The sequence below is a fragment of the Melopsittacus undulatus genome, chromosome 3 (assembly GCF_012275295.1).
Source record: "Melopsittacus undulatus isolate bMelUnd1 chromosome 3, bMelUnd1.mat.Z, whole genome shotgun sequence".
NCBI lineage: Eukaryota > Metazoa > Chordata > Aves > Psittaciformes > Psittaculidae > Melopsittacus > Melopsittacus undulatus.
In genome coordinates this window covers 100,499,154-100,518,289 of record NC_047529.1, presented here as the reverse complement: position 1 = coordinate 100,518,289, position 19,136 = coordinate 100,499,154, and the positions used below count along the sequence as shown (strand labels likewise).

General features: G+C 39.5%; 1 protein-coding gene across 1 annotated transcript in view; it reads left to right on the top strand.

Moving 5' to 3' along the window:
• KCNK5 (potassium two pore domain channel subfamily K member 5) overlaps positions 1–6,518 on the top strand; it is a 35,505-nt gene extending 28,987 nt beyond the window's left edge. The window contains exons 4-5 of the mRNA XM_005145324.3: positions 391–559; positions 1,352–6,518. Of these exons, the coding sequence (XP_005145381.2) occupies positions 391–559; positions 1,352–2,169 (987 nt within the window). The 3' untranslated portion in view covers positions 2,170–6,518. The remainder of the gene's footprint in view (positions 1–390; positions 560–1,351) is intronic.
• Positions 6,519–19,136: the final 12,618 nt, after the last annotated feature.

The following is a 19,136-nucleotide window of genomic DNA, read 5'->3' as shown; positions in this document are numbered from 1 at the left end:
ACAGAAAGGATGGTGAGTGCAGCTTTGTGCAGAGGTTGCATGAGTGGCAAAGGGTGGGAGACATAAATAAGAGAGAAGCATCTTAAACACTTCTGAATCTCTATATTCAAATGATTAAACGGAAAATCAGAGGTACTGACTGCCTTTTAGACTGGAGTGCTATGTCTGTATCCCACACCTATTTATAAAATATCAGGAACTCCTTAAACTTTTCAAGAACATGAAGGAAATAATCCTATTTGAGCAAGTCGTTATAATAATAGTGAGTCCTGCATAAGGGAGAAAACCCCATTTTGTCAGTTTTTATCAGATGATGCTTGATGCCATGGATGGGAAAAGAAAATTCGGCAATCTTTCCCTGACTTTTTATTTTCCTTTTTTTTTTTCCAGAGGAAAGCTCAAATTACATGCACAGCTATTTTCATTGTTTGGGGTGTCTTGGTCCATCTGGTTATTCCTCCCTTTGTCTTTATGATGACTGAAGGATGGGATTACATTGAAGGCCTCTATTTCTCATTCATCACCATCACCACCATAGGATTTGGAGATTTTGTTGCTGGTCAGTAATTGTATTTTATGTGTTATTTCACTACGTACACATAGTGTAGCAATTCTGTTTCCAAACTAATTAGAAAAGGTGCTTTCCCAAAACATTTTGCTGAATAGAAGGTCCAATTAAAGCCGCATACTGGTCTAGTGAACTGAATCTTGACTCTTCAATCTTTGTTTAGATACTTAATGCCTTTATTGGGTGAAGTCTGAACTTCATAACTCTTTCAGGTGCCTCAGGTCCCTGTTTCAGACAAGGACCTATCCTAGCCACCATGATAGTTAAGCATCTTTGAATGGGATCCAGTTTACTAAGCAGATTGCATAAGTGGGCAATGCTCTCTGCAGCTGTCTAGAACTAGTAAACAGGAAATGTTAAGTATACTGGTATCTCCTTCCTGAATCTACTGTAGTGTTAAGGGCTTTGGAGGTGGTCTTTGTAAGTGGAATCCTGAATCCTGTTCTCACAGAAGGTACTTATATCCATACCTCAATGGCAGGGAGAAAGCATATAATTTTCAAACAGGAAAAAAGTTAATTTTCGTAGTTTACAAAAGGAGGATAAATATTCTGCCATTTTGTTTTAGTCCAGTGGCCAGAACACATGCAGCCAGGAAGTGGAAAACCTGGGACCAATTTTTTCTTTCAGAATGGTTTCAGATCCCTGTTTACGACCTCTCAGAGCAGTGTTCAAACAAGTCTGTGTTAGTGTAGAAGGGAGTAGTTCTCAGGGTCATAACTTCAAAGGTTTATCAGCTGTGAGTCCTCTTTCAGTAATGTTCTTGTTTTCAATTCTTTGTAGGTGTAAATCCAGATGCAAACTATCACGCCCTTTACAGATATTTTGTGGAGTTATGGATCTACCTGGGACTAGCTTGGCTTTCACTATTTGTTAACTGGAAGGTCAGTATGTTTGTGGAAGTCCATAAAGCAATCAAGAAACGGAGGAAAAAAAGAAAAGAGTCATTTGACAACCATCCTCGGTCTAAAAAACCCCTTCAAATGGGTACCTCAAAGGATGTCAACATTTTCAGCTTCCTTTCAAAGAAGGAAGAGACCTACAATGATCTTATTAAACAAATTGGGAAGAAAGCCCTGAAAACAAGCAATGACAAAATTATTAAAGTAGAAAATGCCAAACAAAATATGCAAAATGCCAGTATAGATGCCCAGGTGACTTACACAAAGACAGAGTCATTTGAGTATGATGAGGCTTCCCTGGACATTCAGAATGGTCATGTACTAAGACCCATGCATGATAAACGTGTTGGAGACGGTCCTCTAGAAGGAACCATGTTTGTAAACCAGCTGGACAGGATTAGTGAAGAAGAAGGTGAAGTGTGGGATTCCAGAGACTATCGACCCTTAATATTTGAAAATGCCAATATAACATTTGTAAATGAAGACGACGATGAGGAGGACGATATCTCGGATGAGGAAACCTCAAAATCCTCCATGGATGATAATCTTGCAGAGGAATCTGAAACTGCAAAAAAACTGGTAAAATTCCCATCCTCTGATGAATCTACCTTTACCAATAATGAGCTAGAACTTTCTGTGCCTTATGAACAACTGATGAATGAATATAATACAGTAAGCAATGTGAAGGCTGCAACGTGAAGCGTTTTTGACAATGTTTTTCTGAAAGTGGTCAGTGCGTATTGAAAAAAATTAATGGAACAAGGAGAAAAGCATGTTTTTGCAGCTTCTCCTGTCTCTTTGAAAACAAATGCAAGTCCCAAACTAATAAACTCCAGTGTCCTTTTCCCATCTTAAGTTGGTTTCTGAGCCAGTCAGCTTTGCTTATCTGAAAAACTTGTAAAAGGACAGTTGAATTTGGAGTCCTGCTTCTTCTTGGAATTTTATGGTTCTTGAACAAGGTAGAAAAGAAAAGACTAGTTAATACACTGGACCTACTCTGCATTTATGCATTTCATTGAGGAAGTAGTTTGGGAGTGTAACTGTACTGTTGCAAGGAGACTGTTCCAGGCATCAAATGTGTTCGGTTACTCCATTAGTCTTTCAACTCTGAAAACCTGGATTTGAATCCTGCTTTGATCACAAATGAAAACAAAGGGTTTGCTTCCCCCCACCAACCCTCCCAAGTTTCCCACTGTTAAGTTGTTACCACAAATAAAATGGTGCAACCACTAGCTGTACTTAATGAGAAACTTCAGATGAAATACCAGGACACAGATCTGAGCTGAGGTATGCTGGCAGACTGAGAAGGAAGCTTCTGAAACATCTGTGTAGAATATGTCAGTGCTTGTCAAATTATAGTAAACTGTAATTTCATAAATAAAATATTAAAATTAAAAATTCCAAAGGAATGGTTTGAAAAGGAGCCTTCTAACAAGAAGAATCACCTGGGATGAAGCTCACCAATTGGGTTTCTAAACTGCACATCAGCCCTAGAACAGTTAAGCAAAGTGACTGGAAGACCTATTGATCAAAGCATGTATAAGCATATGCAGGATGCAATGAACTTTTTTAATGTTGAAAGTGTCCTTCCACTGACCATTTCCTAGAGGAAATACTTGAATGAACCTTATACAGTATCTATGTACAGGTGAAGTTGTATTGACCCTGTTTTGAGGACAAAATCACATTGGGAGGCAGATATCTCCAAATGCCCTAATGCCTATCAGAAGGGACCTGTAGCACTGCTGCTGATCTGTGCAGTGGGATAGTCAGTATTCTTTTGTGTTTCCTCTCTTCCTCCCTGCCTTGGTACTTCACACAACTTGAATGAGAGATGATTTTTTTGAAACAGTTGATTACACTTTGCTTATTTGCTTTGTTTCTAAGTTTGACCTATGTGCATATACAATGGTTATTCTATTCCACTTTCAAGAAGGTTGGGCAATGCCAAATCTTGAAAAAACTGAGATGTGATCTATCAACTTAAGGCCATAAGGTAGTTTTTTTAAGAAACTTTGGCTCTAAGCTCCTGAAAGTATTATTTTTTGGCTTGGAAATGGGCTTTGAGAAGGAAGTATGTCTCTTAACACTTCTGCCCAAATTGTTTTGGCTAGAAAGAAAATTATACCATGGCTTTATTTTTGTTTTTCCATATTTATGTATTGACCCCGACAACTCTTTCAAATGAGGCTCTTGATTACATGTTGGCAAAGGCTACTGACTTCAGTTGTATCCAGTATACTTGGAACAGAAAATAGCCAAAAACTTTGAACCTTAATATGTCAAGTTCTGTTGTTCTGTTTAGTTTTACAGTATTTAAGTAATTCCAGTATGTTCAAAAGTTTCTGAATTTCAGCAAACAGTTAATAGTTCTCATTCTCATTTTCAGTGTAATGCTGGCAGACTCACTAGCTTTGTAAGAAGAGCTTATGGAATCTTGCAATGCTAATCTTGAGTTACTAGCTATTTCTAATAACTGCAGATATTGGCTGCAGCTTCAGTTGCTGGCCTCCTAAAAGGAAGGGGGAGAAGGACATATGGGAAACTGACACTCTGGTTGGATAGCCTGTTGATGGGGAAGATTTGAAGTCATCTACTGTGAAACAAGGGACTGTCTTTACCAGTCATCTTTTCAGAAGTTTTCATGTATATGATGTTTTTTCTTTCAAACAGAAGTTGAACACTAGGCCACCTCTGTTATGCTGGCAAAAAATGTGGAGTCAACATCACTGGATTTGGTAGTTAATCTGTATTTTATGATAATATCACTGAACAAAGATTTGAATTTGAAGTCAAATTGCATTATATTACTGCTATTTGAAGCAGGGGTGGCTGAATGAATTTGATTTGTATCTGACAGGAAGGGGGGAGAGGCCATACTGAGAAGATTTTGGTTTGTTTCTAATAGACAGCCACACCCCCATCATTTAAAAATTGCTCCGAAGCCCTTCAAATATTTCTGTATAACTGAAGGATTGTGGTTAACAACTTGTAACTGTAAGAAATGGTAGATAAGACTGCATGCATTATACACAGGATACTTGTGTAGCAAGTCCAGCCTTCTCTTTTTCTTTTGTTTTAAGAAGTATACATTAACTTCAGAGAAAATGAGAAAGCACTCCATATAGTTTTTGTTGTTCTCCAACTTGTCTTCCATTATTGGTGCAAAGATCAAAATTTTAGGCACAGTTAGAAAGCTACAAGACAGTGTGGAGAGAAGAGGCTTGCTGAAAGTACTGAAATGGATAAGCATACTCCATTCTCCATGAAAAAATAAAACCTCTCTTTAACACAGAAATAATACAACCCAGACACTTGGCTGGGCTGCTTTGACTGGGAGAGGATGTTGCACACTGCAACCCAGACTCTGCGTTCGTTCTCTGTAGCAAAGTGCACTTGTACGCCAGAGATCAGAATGGATGGGATCTGTTTCATATTATCAAGTTAGATGTGGTTCTCTGGCCTTTCCCAGTGTAGTCAGCATATAAGTCTGCATAATAAGTATCATGGGATTTAAAGTAATAGTTTAAATTTATTAAAACAAAGTACAATATTCCCGCTTTTTTTGGGAAGCATGATCACACCTCACAAAACTGTTCTCAAGACATCCCACCGTGTGCCTTAATGTAATCCTAACACTGGGAAAAAATTTCTCTTTACACAGGGGCCATCACAATTGGTCTCGTTAAGCCCTACTTGTTTTCAGTGTTTTGGAGGGTTTAGTTGGTGCATAGGTTTCACATTGGTTCTCTCCAAGAAGTTGAACCATTTCTAAATTATGGTGCCATCTCAGATTTGCCGAAGTGCTAAGCAAGACAGCTTTTTACCTGCCTGTCTTCCACAACTTGAGAAAACCAGCTGCCTGGTGGATCCAAATTAATGTCTTTCTGCCTTCAGATTTATATGTTCTGAAGTGAGTTAGAGGGATCTCAAGGCTGGATTCTGAGTTATTCAGCCCCAGAAGTGCCTGTGAGTGAATTCCCCCATGCTACTTGGTAAAGTCTTTTAGTTATTTCAATTACCTGGTCCATCTGGAACATTTTCTTCAGATGCCATGTAAGATTTTGTTTGGTTAACTGATAACGTTAACAGCTGTCTTAAAGCTATGGAATTGGTTTTATAGGTGAGACACATCTCCTCCCAGAAAGAGGGGAAAAGGGATTTTTAAAAAAGAAGGTGGGGGAAAAAAGAAGTATAATTCCTAAACCTAAAAGCACATATAAGGAAGGGATGGAATAGAGGTGGAAACTCTTCTTTTTAGCTATTGCCTACAAGTAGATTGTATTTTCAGGTACATCATGTGAAGCGTGGGTCTGCTTTCACAATAAAAACTTACTAACATTGCCAAGATGAGCCAGTGCTTAAAAAAAAAAGTTGAAATTTGACAATAAAAATCTATTCCTACAAAAGCCCTCTTAAGTGCTATAGATTGTGACCCCATCCTTCTTTACTTTCATTGTGACAATTCTTGATTGTCTTCTGCTGTTGAAACTTATTTTTACTGGGGGGCATAATTTTCAGATACATATCTTACATCAGGCAGACTAACACATGTGATACACTGGTACGAAATCACTGAGGAAATACAGAAAGTGGCGTGTTAAATTTTTTAAATGGTTTTGAATGGTTTGTGAATCTGTTGCTGGCGATGGATGTCACAAAGCATGCAGAAATAAAACCAGATTGATATCAGATCCATGGTGACACAGGTGTATATATTGAGATTTTGATTTTATTGGGTTTTTTTCAGTTGATCTGGGAGAGTATGTGTAGTGACAGACAAGTGTCACTGATGAGGAAAGCAAAAAACAGTATAAAAGTCTGTTGACCTAAACAAAAAAAACTAAGAACTTTATTATAGACTTACAATTTTTGTGCCGCATGGGATTTGTTCCATTTGCGGTGGATTTACCTTTAAAAAATTAGCTTGTCTTTCATATGCCTTTTGAAGTTTGTACAATTCTGACTCCTCTCACTCCATAATATTCCTGTCTGTCTGTTCTTTGTTGCTGTTTGTCACTGGAATCACACTGTATGTAAATATTTGCTAAGTCTTTGTAAAATGTAATTTATTTTAATATTTTGCAATAAAAAAATTTACAATTTATGCTCTCTATCATGAGTAGAATGTCTGTAAAAAATGAGATTTCCTTTTTACAAATACCTGTGTTTGTAATGCACCTCACAGGTGAGAATTGTCCTGGTCCAAAGAGCTTGAAAGTAAGGAGCTGATAAAGCAAATTTTATGCACGCAGACACCAGTACTTATATGAGACATCGATTACTTCAATTCAACAGCATCTGGTCTTCAGGTAGATACAGCATAGTAAGGTATTATTCATTGAGGAATTTGGACAGCTGTTGAAAGATAAATGAAAGTTTATTCTAGGGCAGTGTTTTTTTTCAAGGGGCTGTTTTTAAAGTAGAGACAGGAAGTGTTAGAATTGACAATACTACAGTAAAATAAAACAGTCTTTTGATTGTTATCTGAATTTTATGCCAGAGCTATTAAAAGAGGTGAGTAGATCTTTATGAATTTTCAGAAGGTTCCTAGCAGCAATGCTCACCATTTACTGTCCAACTCCAGCAGTTTCCTTAAAACATCATGGAAAATAGATAAGTACTTATCTTAATGGGTAGCAAAAAGTGGCTTTGTGATCCCCATGGTGGAGATGGAGCTATCTGCAGAAAGTGGGCTAACCTCAGCCTGAAGGCAAAGACTGACCTTTAGCTTTTAGGCAACTAAAATTGCTGAGGCATGAGCTAGGAAACTGGGGAGATGCATAGCACAGGAGGGAAGAGTGGATGCTGTTATCATTTGAGTAAAAGTACCTGATCTCTGGGTTTTCCTCCAGCTCCACAACAGAGGGGTAGTGGAGGAGGAAGAGGTGCCTGAAGGGTGGCTGATGCCAAAAACAGACAAAGAAGGAGGTGGGGTCCCTTCATGGAGCTGAGGGCAGAACATAGTCTGGTAAGCACCTGATAACATTTCTATTATTCCCAGCAGGTTGGAGCCCACAGACTGTTGTTCACCTTTTGCCTTGGGTATTTTAGTAGTGTGTTAGTCGTTTGTAGGGGGCAGGGTAGTAAGAAGTAGGAAAACAGGACAAACCTGTATCTGTTAAGTGGCTGTTCTTACGGTCCATGCCTGGCTTGTGGGTTCCCCTGAACACAATAGCTTAATAGATAAAATCACAGACCTACTGACACTTAAAAAAACTGTAATCTTTTCACTAAGCACTTATGGGTCTTTACAATGCATGGTGCAACATGATACCCAGCAACCTGCAGCTCATGGAAATAGAGAGCTCAAACTTTAAATTCTGGGAGATGAAGACAAGGACAGAGTAGGTTGCTTTTCAGGACCATTTTACACAGGGAAAAGCTATTTCACTCCCTTCGAGGATATTTCCTTTAGCTGGACTTAAATCCTGAAGAATCTACAGAATAACTCTTTCAGCGCTTATGCAAGGACCTGTGGGGAAGTGGAGGAGGTCAAGAGGAGTTTTCAAATTCATTATTTGTATTTTGTGCTTTCAGCAAGAGTTGGGTATTTTGTGATGGTTTGGTTTGGTTTTAGTTGATTTTTTGTTTGGTTGGTTTGGTTCTAAACCTTTTTTTAGCTTCTACCTCCCCATGAGTAAGAATCATAGAATGGTTTTGTTTGGAAGGGACCTTAAGATCAGCTAGTTCTAACCCCCCTGCCATGGGCAGGGACACCTTCCACTAGACCAGGTTTCTCAAAGTCCCATCCAACCTGGCCTTGAACACTGGCACGGATGAAACATTCACAACTTCTTTGGGCAACCTGTGTCAGGCCCTCACCACCCTCATAGTGAGTAATTTCTTCCTTGTATCTAATGTGAATCTCCCCTGGAATAAAAAAGGGTGGGCTGAGCAAGGCACCTGTTAAATTTTGGCTTCTTTTTATTCCAGAAAGCCTTTGGAGATCTTCCCTGACCTGTATGCAGATGTGATCTCTTTCACATCCCCTGCCTGGCTTCACAGTGTGATTGGAGGCTGTGGTTTTATTTTGACTCTATGCCTGAGGAACAAGGGGGAGCAGTGGATGGGAGCAATCCTTGCCCTGCCAGGGGCCATATGTCTAGCTGAGAGAGTGCATGTGGCATTGCCTTTCCCTGGCAGGCCCTTAGTAATTCCTCAGATGTGTTCTTCACCTACAGGTCTCATGCAGCCTGGGATATTTGAAGAGGTTGCTAAACTTTCTTTCTGCTTAACGTGTTGACAGATGTCGTGGCCTTAAACCACAACAGCAGTACCTTCTTCTGCAATGCAGCTGATGTGACTGCTGGCAACTTATGGTACCACAGGCAGTCTTATGGGGGAAAAGGCGTGCACTACTGACCTTTACTGCCTTGATTTTTATCCTAGCTCCCAAGAAAACCAGTCTCATCATACGAGGGTTGTGATGTTTTTTGGAAACACAGATAAGTGTGCAAGGCAGGTGCTTTTTGTCTTGGGATGAAAATAAATTCAAGCAGTGATTATCTTGGACTACACAGCCACCCTAGCACAGGGAGTGGTACTGCGACTGATAGGAGCACAGAGGTCCAGAACGAAACACCCACAAAAATTCAGCTCATTGACCAAGGAAGTTTGTTATTTCATATCAGAAGGGCTTATCTGGAAAGGGGGAGTTGAGGTGGACTGGGATGCTGCTGACACTATCCTGCAAAGAGGCTCCCCGAAAGCCAGGTACCAGGTTCTAGTTAATACAGCTTCCTCTGAAGGACAAGTTTTAAAGTACAGCCCATAGCCATAACTCTTCCTGACTGAAAAATATATATACAAGAAATGCATTGAAATGGGAGAAATACTCTGATGAAAATATTTTAATAGTCACTTTGGATTTTACAGACTGAAACAACTGTGAATTAAAAGAGGTTTATTTGCTATTTTCAGAATATTTTTCATGGGGTGCCTGAAGTTATCTCCCTTGATGCTTATAGGAAAAAGTAGAAGAGAGATGCTGATAACTCTTTGTATTTTGTTGGTTATGCTGATTTGTACATGGAGGAAACCGTGGAAAATGCACCCTGCCCCCTTTCCTCCTTACTAGGGTGGGGCTGTGAATGACTGAGAAAGCAGAACAAACAAACTGAAAAGATGAATTCTGAAATTGGGGTGAGAAGGTTAAAACACAAAATATCTGAAGTAAAAGTTAGCAGTTTTCCCATAGACAGTCTTTGCAATTTCCCATGCTAACCTTTTAGGAAAGTATGCAAAAGAATTTTATTAAATATGCCAAATAAAAGTACTTGTATTTTCAAATTAGATCTATGCATTATTTATTCAGAAAAAAAATAAGTACTTTAACACACTTTTATCCTAATTTGAATATAATAGTTGAATATAGAAGGCTCCAGGAAGACCATACAGCAGTTTTCCAATGTCTAAAGGGGGCCTACAAGAAAGTTGGAGAGGGGCTTTTGATAAGGGCATATAGTGATCAAACAAGGGGGAATGGCTTTAAATTGAAAGAGGATAGGTTTAGATTAGATACTAGGAAAAAATTCTTCACCATGAGGGTGATTAAACACTGGCATAGGTTGCTCAGAGAAGTTATGTCTGCCCCATCACTGGGAGTGTTCAAGGCCAGATTGGACAGGGCTTTGAGCGATCTGATCTAGGAGTACATGTCTCTGCCCATGGCAGAGGGTTTGGAACTGGATGGTTTTTAAGGTCCCTTGAACCCAAAACATTCTATGCTTCTATAAAAGTAGTGTGTGGCACCATCCTGTCCCTTTTAGTTGTAAGGAGAATGAATCCAGTCTGTATGAATGACTATATTCTCATACCGAGAGCAAAAATCCTGGTCAAGGCAAGTCATCAGCTTTGCTCCGTTCTGTGGGCTTACACTTTTGGGCACTTCTTGATCACATTTTTCTTTGTCTGGTAAAGTTTCTGGGCGTATAAGGAAGTATAATTCCTAATACTGCTAAGATCAGAGACAAAAATCCTCTTGTGTGCTTCTTTGTGGCCTGGATCCTATCCATGCTGATCAAAATGAGTGGTGCAGAAGAGCACTCGTTCCTGCATACTCCTGGTTGCTGGGCAGAACTGCAAAACATGTCCATGTGAATGTGAAATAAATCCATGTTCATGTTGAAATAGAAGTCACAAAATTATGAAGCTAGAAGGTAATTGTTTACTCATAAAGCTGTGCTGTCCTTCTCTGGCAGCCTTCATATTTGCTGCTTATTGATTTTGCATTGGCAGTGAAATGTAAGGTAGCAAATCGAGACTTGAGCCACAGGTCTTGTTTTTCTATTTTCTGTATTTTCTATTCCTCTCAGCCAGGGACTTTTGTCAACTACATCTCTGGCATGGCTGGAAAGGAAGGAAAAATAGTAAACTAAACTGTCTTCTCTTTAATTGCTGATTAGCATGGGAAATTAGTACAAGAGCAGGAGCAAACAGTGTGCCTTGGACCTCTGAGGGGGATGCTGCTCTCTTTAGCTGGTTTTGTGGCTCTCCATTTTAATAAATGACAGAAAATTAGTGTCTTAATTCAAAGCGAGAAAGGCATGCAATCATGTAAAATTCCTCCATGTAAAAAAGTCCAGGTTTTAAGATTTTCTTCTATGCTGTGTTTCTTCAGAAAGTGAGGCTCTCTAAAATATCAGACTAGACTCTGAGATGTACATAGGAACAGATGATGGCAAAACAAACATCTATTCCTAAACTTCAGCCTTCAGGTTCTATTGTGCAAGTAGTTCTGTGGTGCAAGTTCTCCATACTTTACAGCTGCTTAAATTGAGGAGAGCCCGACATCTAGCCCCTGCTCTGATAACACCAACATGCCACTCAAGCAAAGTTAAAGGGAAGTGGTGTTGAACTGAGAACAATTTTTATCTTAGGGTAAGAGACACAATTTTTATCAAGTACAGGAAGAAATCAGGGACCCCAAACTGCAGTAACCGAGGAATCTGTTACTTGTGGGGACGTTTTCTCTAAAACACATGAAAATGAGTTTTCTGGCAAAGAACTTCAAGCAGTTTTCTGAAGACCTTGTCTGGCCAAGTGATACTGAATTTTCTGAGGGAGTTTAGTTTGACAATGCTTATCTGTAGCTGAAAAGTATAATCTATGTGGGCATAATAGCTGAAAGCTACAAAATCTGCAGGAAAGAACTGTCAGGCTGTTAAAATGTGTAGGCTTGAGACAGACTTTTTCTTCTAGAGAATGCAAAAATAAATAAAAAAAACAGGTGGAAATGGACTGAAGTTCTAACTGTCTTTTATTTAAAATTTGTGACCCCATAAATTACTGTGCCTTCAAATGCTATGTGGTTTTGGAAATGCTTGGGATAAACTTAGCTTCCTCTGGCACAGAGGCAGAGGAAAAGGCTTTGGGGTTATCGCAGTTTATTTACTGTAAAATGACCATTCTTTAAAACAACAACAAGATTCAGGACAGGGAAGAGCAGCAACTGCTTTCCAACACTATTCTACTCACACCTACACGGTAATGACCCAACTCATTATTCACAAAAGGATGCCACTTCCACTCCTTTTGTCTGTCTCCTCTGGCTCTAACCAGTTTTCTCCAAGATAACAGGTCTTAATTTTTCCTTTGCTGTGTTGCATCTGTCCCATTACAATTCCCAAGGCCCCCTAGGAATGTCACTGCTGCCTGCAGGCAGGACACAGAGGCCATTTGGTATTTCAGGATGATAGCTGGAAGATAGATTTGGCTTCTCCAACTCAAAGAACACCAGCCTGAACAGCTTCAGCTAAAGGAGATGGAGGTTAAAAAACCAAGGCACCCATCTGTGTGGTGAGACAAGGAGAGACAAAAGCATAGGATGTAATCAGTTCTAAGTAACATTGAGTTTGATGGCTTTGTAGTGAAAATAACTGAGGTGCTTGAAGATAAACCATTGTAGTTGACATAGTTTTAGGTCCTTGCCTTAGTACAAAAGATATAAGAAAAACAGGACGTGGGGATGCAGAGTATCTGGGACTAGCAGAGGTCCAGGATGGGTGCAGTTAAAGTAACTGGTAAGTAGAAGGACAGGATGATTGCTATGTCTGTAATGTTAATTAAACTGGTGCTTCTAAAGGCTGCCAGAAGTTATGAAGATTGTTGGAAGAAATTAACGAACCTCAGAGACCACCACCACATTTGTGTACGCATGTGGGAAACCTGGAAACTGATGTAATTCATACGTAGCCTCATTAATATGTATGTATGCCCAGTGACTATATAACGACAGCTTGTGCAGCAGTAGGAAGCAATTAGGAGGAGCTATCCCCCATGTCTCCTGGCACCGTAATAAAGAATACCTGTTTGTCAGCTTGAAAACTTTGTTGGTGAGTTTGTTCCTGGAGTTTTCTTCAAATCAGTGGTCCTTCACTTTCTTCAGTGACAAAGTTCAAGCTTCCACGCATATTCAATCATGTTATTTTTTATCTGTGGTTAAAAAATGCTGAGGATTTAGATTTGCAGTGATATGGTTTGGTAAGGGCAAAGGTAGAGCTTCACTACAGAGCCACAAAATGGACTAGGCAAGCCTATCTAAATACTTGCAGAGACTTGTAATGAGGCTGGGGTTCAAAATATTTTTGAAAGAGGCTGTGCCTACTGAGAGCTGTAGTTGCACCCTTTCCAGCTCCATATTCCTCCTCCCCTTCTTCCCACTCCAGTTCCCTTTTATTATCACTCCTACACTCCCCAGTTCTACATTATGATCACAGCTGTCCCTGCTACTCCAGCCCCTGAACTGGGAGGATAAAGCTTAGCTCCTTTTAGTCTGGAACCCTACAGAAACACTTTAGCTTATTGCTGTGTGTTCAGACTGTTTGACATGACTACATTTGTCACATAGATGTGACCTAAAACTATGTTCCAGTTGCACCAAGTAAGCAACAAAGTTGTCACCTGTTTAAATAAACGTTTGGCTCTTAATCAAGAATTCAACAAGAAAATTGAATAGAACAAAATATGTTTGATTACTTACTAAAGACATAATGGCCTGGAGACTGAAAACAAAGAGTGGGACTGAGAGCCAGATGGCAACCAGTATAACCTAGACAGCCTACTCATCAAGTCTTTAGGGTACAGAAAACTCCTACCGTGGATATTTTAAGCGCTAGAGAAAGCTACATGTGCTACTTTTTTAGTTATTTATTCTCAATAAATGCCAAAACTGTGACTTTAAAAATATCATAGACTAATGTCCAATGACAGGAACTGTTTGCATATTTCGTAACACTTGCATGTGAGTGGCTCCAGAACACCAGTGAAAGGGCAGGAGTGGGAATGGGGTCTCACATCACATCTGTGCAGAAGCCCCCATCAAGAGCTTTGTCATCTGTGTTATCAAAGAGTCTATAGAAAGCTAGTAATGCATGAGAGCACATAGCATGGGTTTAGCTGGTACTGTGTGCCATTCTTGAATTATAGTGTATTATAGTGGCAGGGAGCATAAAGGGAACATTTTTGATGGGGCAATCAGCTAATTACTGACACAGAAGAACAAACAGTGAATATAGAAGGTGCCACTGGCCCCAGGCAGTTATAGGTTGCAGTGGCTTTCACATAGTTTGCATACCTCACAGCTGACTAGTCACAGACTGAGGTAGAGGAGTCTTCTCTGAGTACCAGGGATAGATAGCACCATCAGGGTGATTGTACACAAAAATGTAACCCTAGGAATGAGAAACAGGGCTAGATGAGGACAGTCATCATCTTGAGCTTTGGCAAGGAGAACAATGTTGCGACCCTCACTCCAGAGCATCATCTGCACACAGTAGGTACTCCATGTGAGGGGGAACAAGAAATCTTGTTAACTGCAGACAGCAAAGACTCTTATACATACCTGTTGTCATGGTTTAAGCTTAACCTGTGTCCTGCTGAACAGATCTTTGCTTTGGCTTATGTTTAGGTCTGGCTGATATTTGAAGTGGGAAGGGTAAGAACATGAGTTTGGGTGAATGCAACAGCTGTAACCAGGCACTTTCTCTCATTTCTTCTGTTGGAGCTGAAGGCCCTTTCCTCAAGTATTTCTGTACAATGGGACTCTTGCATGTTGCACGTTCCCTTAGCAGGAATCCTCAAAAAAGGAAGGCAGAGTATGTGCTGCCATATGCCACCTGCTGGGAAAAGAGTTTGGGGAAGCAAAAATTAGCATCTACTCACAAGGAGCAAACAGTAGAGAGAGGTGCTTCATGAGAACTCTACAACATTCTCTTGTGGAGAAGACTCCTCAGGAAGGGCAGCTGCCAGTTACTGAGAATATACCCTTGCTCCCTGTTGCTCCAAACTATGAGGTATCTTGTGTCTTGTTGCTGCTTCTTCATTCACCCATATTCTCACAAGGGAGGCAGTGCTCCCCATCACTCGGGATCAGACAAGAACCTAGGTAAGTGTACTTCACAGAATCCCTAATGCAAGCTTAATTTTCTTTTATTTGTTCAATGTTATTTATAGCCTTGGAAGGCTAAAAAGTGTGAGCAGATCTCTTCCCTCTCTAATGTCTAACTCTGCAATAAGCAAGTTTGTACAACTGTATGCTGACAATGAGTAGCTAGGTAGCTGTAGCTTTGCTGAGATATACTGGCAGCGTTTCTACCCCCTCCCTTACCAGATTGGGTTTTTTTTTTTCAGGTAGCATAATTTTTCTTATGTGCAACTCTCTGAAGTTTAATTTCATTATAGTTTTCCATTCTCATTACCAAGTATAAATAATTAGTTCTTATTTTCATATTAATTTCAATTTTTGGTTTCTCTGGGTGCAGAGGCCTCTGGGCAGCTAAATAGGAAGAAACTAAAACCAGAAAAACCAGCATGCATTAGTATAGTGCCCATATAGGGACATTCTTAAAATCCATCCCATCTCAAGCAAGTCAATAAAGTAAAATCAAATAAAATATCTGGAACAGCATCATAATTGCTGCTGAATAAAATAATCTGGGAGTAAAAGTTCCCCCACCAACGAAGTGTGATGGATTCTAAAAGGATAAATGTCATCCTGGAATGTATGAGAAAAAACACCATATGTGAGAGATGGGAGGTATTATTCCATTCTTTAGGACAGTATGGGCTCAGATTATTGGATTTTAAGGAAGCTGTAGATAAGATGAGAATAGTCTGTACCACAGCAACTGAAAAATGTTTTAAGAAGCATGATGTTTGAGAAAACAATTAGAAAATGTTGAAAATGGGTTTATTCAGACTAGAAAGGAAAGCAAACAGCTAGTACACATAGGTTTTCTGATGGGTTAAAGACTGCTCAGTAGTGCTAAGTGAGGGCTAAAGTGTTTCTTGCAGACCTTGGATAAAATAAAACAAAGGAATCTTGCAATAAACAAGACAGATCTGATGCTACAAAATGCATTCCAACTGTAAAAGCAATAAACTGTCCTACATGGGCATAGATTTCAAACTACTGGAGGACTTGAGAACAGTTTAGGCAAACAGCTGTCAAAGATGGTCTTGCTGCACTTACTGTACAGTACAGAAGGGCAGATTCAGTAGTCTCTTGAGGTCCCCTTTTCAGCTTTACATTTCTGTGGTTTGTGTCCATTTCTGAGATGTACTTTTCTCACTCCCTAACATTATTCCTATATTGTATTATTAGGGTTACTCAGTATACTGAGTGTCTGCTAGAAATCAGATGCAATATTTCATACACATCTTAGAAATAAAATATTCTCTTCTACTTACCAAGATTAAATGGCTGCCTGAGCATGGTTCAAATGTATTATCATAAAAAAGAATGAAACCACATAAATAATAGAAAGATAAAAGAGATTTCATATAATTTCTATTTCCTGAGTTTCCTTAGTTGTGAAGTCCATTGGAAAATGGTGTTGTGTGGAATCTCCTTGTTCATTGCCTGGCTCCCAGTCCTAATACAGCGTGTTTAGATATAATAGTGTTAAGGTGAAGTTTGTGATGCCTAAGCCATCTGTTTTTCTTCTTGAAAAAGAAGACAAGGACATTTTCCTTTTCAAGCAGCTTCTCCTTGAACAGTGTGTCCTCCCTGCCTAGCTTTTCCTCCCACTCCATATTCTCCTTCAACCACATGTATGGATATTTTTGTGACATGGATGAATAAATGGATGAATTGTACTGTACATCAGCTGTCAAGCATGTAAAGTTACAAAAGTCATCTCTTGATTATAATCCTCTGGATTCTGAATTTGGTGGCCTTAAACTGCTGTGTAGCAAGTCCCTGCTTATTTACCCCACTGTTTAATAGGAGGGACAGAAAAAGAGTTAAGAAATTCTGTGAAAGGCTTTGCCTTACGGAGTAGCACAGATTCATTCCCTTTGTGGGTGAGAGAACTGGCAAAACTTCTGACTGTTGGAAAGTTTTACAAAAACAGCTCTCTCAGGAAAAAGAACAAGAAGCTTATTTACAATTCAATTCCAAATTTATCCCTGTTTGGGGTTTTTGTTTTTTGTTGGTTTTTTTTTCTGTTGGTGAATGGTTTTACATCAGCTCCTGTGATACAAGCCTGCAATTTTACAAAATGTTAAGCTATTTCTGTTTCTGGAGTAGAGAAATAAACAATCTTCTTGGACACCTAGGATTTGCTTGTGTAGAAGAGAAGCCTCTTATAATGAACTGATAAATCAGCTGGACATATGATTCAAAATTGCAGTGAGAAGAATAAAGCTTGCTTTACTAAGGTATGTTAGAGACCATCTGAAACACTGATGTAAGTCATGTTTTATTCAGCTCAGGGAAAGGATCTAAAAAAGATCAGTATTTCTGAGTCTTCATTTCTTGGGCTATTTGAATTACAAGGCCTTTAAAGATTGTTTATATTACAGCTAATTCCATTTCCACATACTAGAGCCAAAAAGCTTATTTACTCTTGTATTTGGGCTTTCCTGGTAAAGAAATGGGAAATATTCAGCTGCCATGAGGTCCCATGTGATACTGATGGAAGGCCTTTCCTTGTAGGCCATCTTAAACAGGCCATTCAGGAAAGACAGAGGGAAAGTTGGTGAAGAAGTGAGGGTTGGATCAGTGTAACAGCTCATAACCAGCATGTTTTCCTTTTCTAGGCATGCCAGGGACTGACAGCACCTCAGCCAGGTAGAGATGTATCTGTCCTGCCGAGAACAGATCTGCTTCTTTGAGGCTGAGAATCCATTGGGTCCAGCTATGCGGTGAGAGCAGCATGGGCACCACCACCATGATTCACGGCACTTTATTGTGTCATGTGGAAACCTGAGCTCACAAGACAGGAGAAAGAGCTAAGAAAGTGGTCCTGGGATTTCTCTTTTTCCCAAATTCCCATTCATTTTTGTGTTTCCCTCTAACTCATATAATTTTTGTGCTTTGCAGGGCAACCCATGAGATTTCTCACATTAAGCCTAAAGTACTCTTTGCCCTCTACTGGCATCCTGTAAAAATACATGAGCACATCAAGAAACAGCTCCATCAGTTCAGCTATTTAAAATCTCAGGACAGGAGCAGAAGGCACACAGAGACTACATGCTGTCAGTGGTGGAACCACGCTCTTGGGGTGGTGAGCAAACCTTCATGAAAGCTCAGTGAGCAGCTTTCTACAGCTCCTCTAGAGATAATATCCTGTTTATTGCTAGAGGAGTTAGGGCACAGAAACCCCTTCCCCTCACTCTGTCCGGATGTTTGAAAGAGGAAAAAAAAGTCACATTTTAAAGTGATATCTGATTTCAGGTTATTTATGAAGAAGCCAGTCTAGGAAATGAGAGCTAGCTCTGCAGTTGCTGTTCATAGTGTTTCTATACACTGTCTGGTTTGCAAGATCAGGGAACAGGAGCAAGGGTGGTCAAAGAAAATTATTTGAATGGCTACCATGGATGTGGGAACATGCCAGTAATCTTAGGTGGCACTTTTCACCCTGAGGAATCGCAGTGCTTGAACATAGTATAGGCTTGAAATGTTGCATTGAAACCTGCTGGAAAGCCAGCTTTGGGGTGGTATGGCTGCTCAACAGCATGTAGACATCTGGGACAAAGTAGAAAAAGCTTTTTATTTACTTGAAGAGATGTGGACACTTTCACTTGGCAACAGACTACAGGATAAATGGGGTAAGCATGTTAACACTCCTGACAATTCAGACCACAGCTTCAGTATTCAGGCTGACCTATTCTTGTCTTGCAAGGTCTGGAGGAATCTTTCGTATCATTCCCAGCTGTAAATTCCATAGATTTTGGTTCCTCACAAGATATACTATGAAAAGCCTCACAGAAGAGCTTGTTAATATAAAATAGCTTGCAATAGTTAGGTAGCTAATACTAATAAGCTACTCTTAGTCACTATCATTCTTTATTATTTTTAAAATTCAGTGTATCAGAATAAATAAGAAACTACAGGCCAGTGAAAATTTTCAGAAAATCATTTTCTTCCCTCAGTTAATATGTCAATAATAAAAACTAGCAAAGGACACCACCAGCAGTTGCACAAATAGCTTAAACAGAAACCAACAAATTTTTTTCTCAGAGAAGAAATGTTCAAATGGAAGCTGTAATTGAAAACTTGCGATGCCATTTGTACTCTAGTTTTATATGTTTAAAACAATGTTATCAAAATAACTTATTTTAGTCATGGATTAAAAGAGCAATTAAAAAAACTGGATTATTCTTTCAGGCATTGTCTATGTGCACATTACTGTGGATATATGAGCGTATGTGCCAAGATC